The 8,661-nt window shown below is 33.6% G+C and overlaps 1 protein-coding gene across 1 annotated transcript in view; it reads right to left on the minus strand.

Annotated features, from left to right (window-relative positions):
• The window catches only part of LOC123660505 (cyclin-dependent kinase 5 activator 1), a 32,567-nt gene extending 23,906 nt beyond the window's left edge, over positions 1 to 8,661 (minus strand). The window contains exon 1 of the mRNA XM_045595567.1: positions 7,960 to 8,661. Coding sequence (XP_045451523.1) covers positions 7,960 to 8,661 — 702 coding nt within the window. The remainder of the gene's footprint in view (positions 1 to 7,959) is intronic.

Consider the following 8,661-nt stretch of genomic DNA (forward strand, 5'->3'; position numbering starts at 1 on the left):
TAGCTAGCTTGATCCAGCTGGTTTGATTGCCGTCTATGGTAAATGCTTGTTAATTTACACGTTAACTGCGCAAAAAATATATAAACTTTTAAGTAAGTTTAAAAATTATTGCTGAATCTTTCGTGTAATACGCTAATAAATAATAATAAAAAACATATATTATAAGAAAATGTGTGTAATAAACATACATTATAGTAAGATTCACTGTAGTAGGCGATAACTAAAAGTATGAAAGCGACGTTTTTGAAAATACACTAGAGCATTTGTAACTAAGACACGTACTGTTCTAATGTTAAAGGAAGAATTAGGGAGGGTTTAAACAATCAAGAAAAAGAAAAATTAAAAAAAAAAAACAGAATTGCTGACAAGACTATGATAAAAATGTATAAATTTTAAAACTTATGTCGAATTAAAAAAAATGGCGTGCTTTGAGTCCATTGAAATCAGATGACCCGTACCCTAACTGTCAGACTTTTATGTCTAATATTATACTTTGTTATGCCAATGGAAGATATTTAAAATTAGACATATACTCGTACTAGCAGTGCCCGCGGCTTCGCCCGCGTTGAAATCAATGTGTCCCAAAGTTTTCCCGGCAAACTTCCAGTGAAACTCTCATCAAAATCGTCTTAGCCGTTCCGTAAACCTTCCTCTTGAAGCCTCTCTCCATTGGTGAAATCGCATGATCCGTTCAGTAGATTTTGAGAGAAACGATCACATACACTTTTGGGAACTTTGTTTTATAATACACTAACTGTTGCCCGCGAAGACGTCCGCGTGAAGCGCGCGTCGCATCGAACAAAATGGTTCGTTGAATTCGTCAGAATTGTGGTATGAAATAATGTAGTAATAATATAGTATTGTAGTGTAAATATGTTAAAAATATACTGCATGCAATTTAGTTTTTAATATGGTTCTACGTAAATATATGCAACAGAATAGCGTAGAGAGCATACATTTTAAATTTCAAGTCTCTTACTTCAAAAACATAGGATTTTCATACAAACTTCCAAACCCCGTTTCGTCCCCTTAGGGGTCGAGTTTCATAAAATTCGTTCTTAGCGTATGTCTACGCCCTATAAAAAACCTACTTGCCAAATTTCTGTAACTGTTATAATTTCGGAGATTTCGTGATGAGTGACCTTTCGCTTTTATATATGTATAGATAGATAGATAGATTAGGTATGATCATATGTATTCATAAGTATTTAAGTAAGATGGGCAGGTAATTTTACCTGATTGACCTTAAAACTCTAATTGTATTTAATTCATAATGGTGAAATGAATATTATAAGTTGGAATTTCTAATGAAACTACTTTTTTTAATTACAAATCTTGGTTATATTTTTATTTTATGCATGTGATACATACATATGTATGAGGAATAACGAGCAGACAGGTAATTCATAAAATTATTGTAATGAATCCTTGGAATCTTTTCAAACAAATACATAAGCTAACGGGTATAAACTGTAACTATTCATGCTGACGAAGACTATTCACACGTACAAAATTACACCTCGCCCGACTAGTTAAATAAAAGGAGGTCACAGAAAAGTTCAAGTATCGAAAAACAATCTACTTCTCTTTTAAATTTACGATTTTTGTATTTATTTTGGACGTGCTACGTAGAATGAAAAGTACGAAAGAAACTTAATATTTCTACTACTTTACCTATCTACGTATGCTAATAATATAAAGCTAAAGAGTTTGATTGTTTGAACGCACTATTTTTGTGCCGAATAGTCCATTAACTGAGGCTCTATAATATTATTGAAGAGAAACTTCTTTGGACGTATGAGGGTAAAATTTTTACAGATGAAAATGCAACGTTTTGATGAAACGGCAACGTATTTGTTGAAGGCGCTGGAACGGATATCTAAAGCTTTAGATTTGTATAAATATAAACGAGACTTGCCAAAGAAGTTTCACTTCTGACATGTGTACTTTGTACACACGCACTTTTTTGCATGTTTTGCTTCCTTAAATTCCGCAGGTGAAACCGCGTGGCACAGCTAGTATATCCTATTATAAAACAGAAAATAAATGTTATGTTTAATATAGATACACGTTAGTCTGTTTCTAAGCATTCTGATATATACACATTTGTTTATTGATTCGATATAATACCCATAATTATACAAATATACCTAGACTCAGAGCGGGAATCGAAATAAAAAAAATAACCAGTACAACATAACTACTTAAATAAAAGTAGTTTATATTTAAATAGAAATAATTTACTAATAAGGTAAACATTTTTGTATACTAAGCTTAGTATTCTATTTGGTGCTAAATTTAGACGGAACAGGTACAGGTCAGAGGTTTATTCTCGTACAAGCTCCGCTGAATTTTACGTTCTAATTGATTACCTTCTTTTAAAATACTCTTACATTACATTTAGGTACCATAAAGATAATTATTCTTCAAACGTAAACATACTCAACCCAAAAAGATGACAATATTGCCTGGGTGTGGAAAATACAAACAGCACAATAAAAAACGCCCAGAACTTCTGATAACCTAGACAAAAATTATTATGATAATAACAAGAACCTGCGATCTATATCCAGCCAGTTACTTTGACCTCTGCCTCAACATAGTGTTGAGACCGATAGCTCTAATTATTTGCATTTACTCATTGAGAATTTTTATTTACGTTCAGAAATAGAGCTCGTTGCTTGCACATTATACGTAATAAATTCGAATCGAATCATTAACCCTCAAAGTTCACTAACCAATACCGAGCGGTCGTCAGCACGTTTACAAACTAACAAACAAATTAATGTGTTTTGCTTTCATATCGTTGCACTTTACATTAATAAAATAAATTAAAAAAGATGTAGAGCTTGATTCTTCACAATGGTCCACTGAAAACTTTTTATATAATAGTTAATATTTTCGCCTCTGAAGGCTAAAAAAATACCTATATGTGGTGTCATGGGACACGAGGTAGGAACGAAGTTCCTTCGGATAGTATAGAAGCAACACAACTTAAAAAAATGTTGAATTTTATATATATTTTCTAGTTCTTGATTTTTTTTTTTTTTGATTGGTTTTTTATTCAGTACATAAAAGTATTTAGGAAATTTAGTATTTTAGAAAATAACAAATACCGTAAAATAAAATAAATCAAACAAAATAATAATAATAATAATAATTCAAACTATTAAGTGAAATAAAAAAAAACATATGTCTTATGATTTTAGTCTTACAAACGTCATATCAGTCGTTTGGCTGATATTACGTCACTTCCGTTATATATTTTTCTTACGGTTTTAGTATCACATTTTTTTTCAATTTGGTCGCCCAGCCAAATGTCAAGCCTGCCATAAGGAACTTTACATAAGAAAAAAGAACATAAGAAACGTTCCAAAAATAAAATTCTTAGAATAATAACGTAAAAAAATAAAACACTTCTAGGAAGTTTGTTTTACATATATTCACCTTCAGTGGTCAGTATCATTTAATTTTCTGAATGTTTTATTGAATTATTAAGTAGAAATGTACCTTTTTTACTTTAAGAATAGAGGATCCAAGACATATTAACGTAACCTTATAGGATTTTTACTGAGCATGAAGTGCAGATTATTAAAAAGTATTTACCGAAACACTAGAATTTTCTCTGGGCCTGCCAAGAGCCCTAAGTATCCTTGAATGTTTACAGAGTTCAGGTTTACTCAGGCAGGCTTTGTCGGCCTTGTTTGCTTAGTCATCGAGTCGTTTTTCTTGCTTGTTGTTATTTATGTCCCTTATATACGTTAAACCAAATAAATATATACGTTATACTAACTCGCCCAAAAGACGTTACCTGTCTTGTGAACTGCCAAAGGCGTGAAGCTAAAATTACGAAATTTCGTCAAGTTATCTAAATTTTTTAAAATTTCTGCACATTCTTTTTGATTTTTCATTTCGAAAGAATCTTCTCATCTTCTAAATATAGATCGCTCTAATAATAAAGTTTTGTAAGGTTACTTTATTACCATTATAATCTGAATTTAATAAGTTATTCTCAAGTAATGGTGTAACTAAAGGAAAATGTTACTCATTATTATGTACACAGATTAATATGTTTATTAACACGTTTACGCAGTGGCCAAAACAATAGGCTCTTGCGCTGAAATTGATTAATTCTGTCTGTATGGATCACACTTCTTGACAAAAGCATAGTCCTCCATTACGGGAGGATTTTAACATCCAATCTGGGTTTTTATAATTGTATTTTTTCTCAAACAAAAAAAAAAACCGATTTCAATTTACATTGACAAATGTAATATATTATTAGGAATAACTCAAAAACAACTCTTCAGAATATGAAGAAATTTAAATGGGACCACAAAACAAGCACCACCTTACAAATATTGGTGTATAGGTGTAAAAAACGTATGAGGTAACGCACAAAAAGAACCATGCGAGTTGAGAATCTTTCCTTTTTTGAAGTCGATATAATATACTTCTATTCCAATATATAAACGTGCATGTAGAGAACTAGACATAATGTGGTCTGAAGCTTACCCTATGTGTAAACAATTGGAGCGAGAAATGGCAATCTCTTCTCACTTGGGGAAATTTCCGCGCATAATTATCGTCGACATCTTCATTGACATCAGTTATTGTATGGATTTTCGATTAGGGCTTAACTGCGCTGTAGAGTTATGTATTTCTAAAATAATATTCTCAAAGTATCCCTGACTTTATACATATGAAAGTACAGCTTGCATTGATAATGCCATCATGATAGACATAAAAAACACTGGAGCTTAAAAAACTAAGGTCAAACTGGATTTTAGTATAAAGCGTCAGTGTTCTAGAAAAAGACACATAACTCGGATTGATATAAGACATAATACGCTTTCTTATAATGAAAAAGTAAATAGGAATATAATTTAATCAGTTTTCTTCAAAAGTAAAGGATGAAGTGATACTGACGGAAGCTTGTTCTGTGTGACCCTTCTAACAAATTAAGCTACCCTCAGATCTACACGGACTTTTAACAGTTCCGTTGAAGCACGGATAGAAAGCGGAAAACGTAATTACTGATAACTGAAATACACATTTAAAGTAAGTGCAACCAACACTGAATCAAGGACAATGTTTTTTTTTTATTTCCCAACAAATTATCCTCGTATTATTAACACGCCTAATACTTTTTCTGGTATAGTCTTCTATAACTTGACTAACTTCCTTTTACTTTGTTATAAAAATTTAATTTTTGAAGAGTATTATAATCCTCTTGATCAAATAGTACGAGTGGTAATGGTTTGTTTTGAAAATATTTCCAATGTAACCTATGACATTAGTTGCTATATTTCAACGCGTATAACAATTTTTTTTTATAACTTTAAATACCCATTGCTATAGATAAGAATTGACATTAAAATTACCTCTTATAATTACAATTCATAAGTCACAAGACTTAGCCTTAGTAGATAAAGCTGTTGTAGACATTGGCGAAAACCAAAAAGGAATTTGTATTTGTTTATCACATGTCGCGTTTTAAAAAGTAAAAATACAAATCGAATTAGCGTTGTAAAGTAGATTTCCGTAAGGTATATCAAGCTGTCCTTACGCCTGTCCAGCGTGGTGACTATGGGCAAAACACATGAGTTCACGTTATTTTTGGCGTAAACTTGTGGAGGCCTATGTCCAGCAGTGGACTGTTTAGGCTGTAATAATGATGATGATGATGATATCAAGCTGGACTAAAAATGCATACAATGTATGTTAAAAATAATTAAGAAATAAGAAGAAATTCAATTATGTATAGGGTAAGGTTGCTGAAGTTGTACTACCGCCTAAGTCGTACCTCGATGATATCCCAACTGTTGTGTATAAAAAGTGTCATCTGGTGAGGTAGATCTGATAGTCGAGCAAGCACGTGAAAACAATCGGACGGCCGGCCGTGTTGCGGAGCAAAAATAATCAAAAAATAAGTTTTTTCAACAATTTTCAATTAAATTTTCAGCTCATTCGTAAGTTTTTTATAAAAGGAATGTAATTTTTAACTTATTTTTTTTTTGTTCACATCTATTTTTAATGATAATCTGGCAGTCGTTTAGGCACACTCAAACAATAGATTTTTTTTAGATTATAACAATAATTTTGTTTTGAAACTTAGATTACCTCGCTACTTAAGTCGTACCTGTGCGGAATTCTTTACTCGTACCGGTACGACTTAGGTGTACAGAAAATTGTGTTTTATTAACTTTTTTTTTACCAGGCAATAAATATGGAAAAGAGAAAGTATAATAGTTGGAAGCTGGAAGATATGAACAAAGCTTTAGAGAAACATCGGAATGGTGAAATTGGATTTAATGAAGCTTGTAGAAGATATAATATACCAAAACCTACATTACAGAGACATTTGAAAGGATTGAATAAGACAACAAAATTTGGAAGACCTAATGATATGTCATCAGATATGGAGGAGATGTTGGCACAGCATTTGATAAATTTAAAGTCTTGTTTTTTCGGGTTAACTACGACTGAATTTAGAAAACCTTCGAGCTTGCCGAAAAATTTCAATTACCCCATCATTTTAACACAGAAAAGATATTTGAAGTTGATCTTAGAAATTCAGAGTGAATTGTTTGTAAATTTTGTTTATTTTATAATGTGATCTCTTGTTATTACTTAAGTATTTTCTATATCGTTTATAATGTCTTCACTAAAGTCTTATTCAAAGTACGACTTAGGCTATAAGTGGCACGAATTAGGCGACTAGGTGCCTTAATCGTACCGAAGGTACATTTGTGAAAATCGTCAAAATGCCTATGTTGATAAGTGGATAAAAGGTAACTAAATAAAGATTCTATTCATGCAAAAGATTTTGTTTTATTTGAATGACAAGATTTTGTTTTATTTGAATATTACAACATAATTTACTTAAGCGACTTGAGCAACCTTACCCTATATATATATATGTATGATTACCTATACTAATAATAACCTATTATTTTCAATTCCTATGGTTAAAAATTATTACTAGATTAAAACGTGCCAGTAATTGTAATAAAAAAAAATTCTGTGGTGTCATGGGACACCAGATAGGAACGAAGTTCCTTCAGATAGTATAGAAGCAACAATACAATTTGAAAAAAAAAATGTTGAATTTTATATATATTTTCTAGTTCTCGATTTTTTTTTATTAAATATGTCTTTATTTATTTGATATGTCTTTATTTATTTTTCTTGATAGTATAAAATTACATAAATAGTTTAAATAAAAGTTTACCAGTAATATTTTAGTTTTACAAACATCATATTATACAGTCGTGTGACTAATATTACGTCACTTCCGTTAAATATTTTTCTTACCTGCCGTAAGGAACTTCGTTCCAATAATTAAATATGTATAAAAACATATAATTTATTATCCCAAAACAGTATATACAAATTAAATAAATATATATATATTCAAATACGATCTCTTGTTTACGGGAGTACCTACCTATACATAGTAGATATAGCGGATACGTGGTTTTTTTTTCAAATTTGCTTTTAAGCATTTAATAACATTTTATACTTACAAGAGTATAAAAGAATATATTACAAACAAAAAAGCATTACAGTCAGTTTAATGCATATGTGCAGCAATGTTAGAACCGTTTCTATTAATTTTGGGATTGGCGAAACAGTTATGTTGTGCATTCTCGGCTATGGCACTCCGCAACTAGCGAACATGTCACGGACACGATACAGATGCACTCACCTTTTCTTAGTCATGTCGACGTCATAGGTACCTACCTAGATATGATTTCTGGAATGCATTAAATTTAGACAAAGTTGCGCAATGCGTAGAAAATTGTCCGGTAATTGTTATTACATACCAAAAATCTTAAGCTAATAATCCATTACAAAAACAATGCAATGTCAAAGTGCTCTACTGTTTTTTTTTTTTTTTGATAATATTGTATGTGTAGATAGCAATAAAAAGAAATAATTGTTTTATCTATTTACCTGCCAACCTTGCAGGAGCAGCGATCGGTCGACAGTTCGTAGCCACATGACGGCGTCGCCGGCCTGGAAATCGCGTAGGCGGTGACAGCGTGTATGTAGGAACATGCCCAAGCACTTAAGAAGCTCCGACGTCGACGCCTGGATCACCGTCTTCCTCGGCACCGGCACCGGGGCAGGCCCCACCGCCGTCGTGGGCAGTTTCTCCGCATAGCACACGTTATTGTTTAGTGCATTGGTCCGAACCACCTCCGCCGGCGGCGGCAACGCCACCGGGGGCCGCGCGTATATCGCGCCCCCGACGCTGACATTCTTATTCCTATCGAGCGGCGCATTGTCCGCGAGGGGCGCCCGAAACGTCGAGACGCTTTTGCTCTTACATTCTAACTTTTTTTTGTTATTATTCGCGGTCGAAAACCTCTTCCACGATAGCGCGTTAATGAACAGCGAGTGTTTCTTGAGGTTCTTCTCGAGGGCGGTCTTTTCGGATATAATCTTGGCGGCATCGTCGAGGGTCGCGCGTCTCTCGTCCCGGGGCGCGTCTCTGTTCTCCCTGTTCTTGGCGTTGTTGAGGCGCTCGTAGGAGTAGGCGAGCGCGGCGCGGTCGGGCGGCGGGGCGGCGGCGGGCGGTCTCCGCTCGCGCGGGCTGAAGCTCAGCACGGTGCCCATGAGGCCCGCGCGCGTGTGTCCGCTAGGTGCCCGCAT

This window comes from Melitaea cinxia, chromosome 15, assembly GCF_905220565.1.
Source record: "Melitaea cinxia chromosome 15, ilMelCinx1.1, whole genome shotgun sequence".
In the NCBI taxonomy this organism is placed as follows: Eukaryota; Metazoa; Arthropoda; class Insecta; order Lepidoptera; family Nymphalidae; genus Melitaea; species Melitaea cinxia.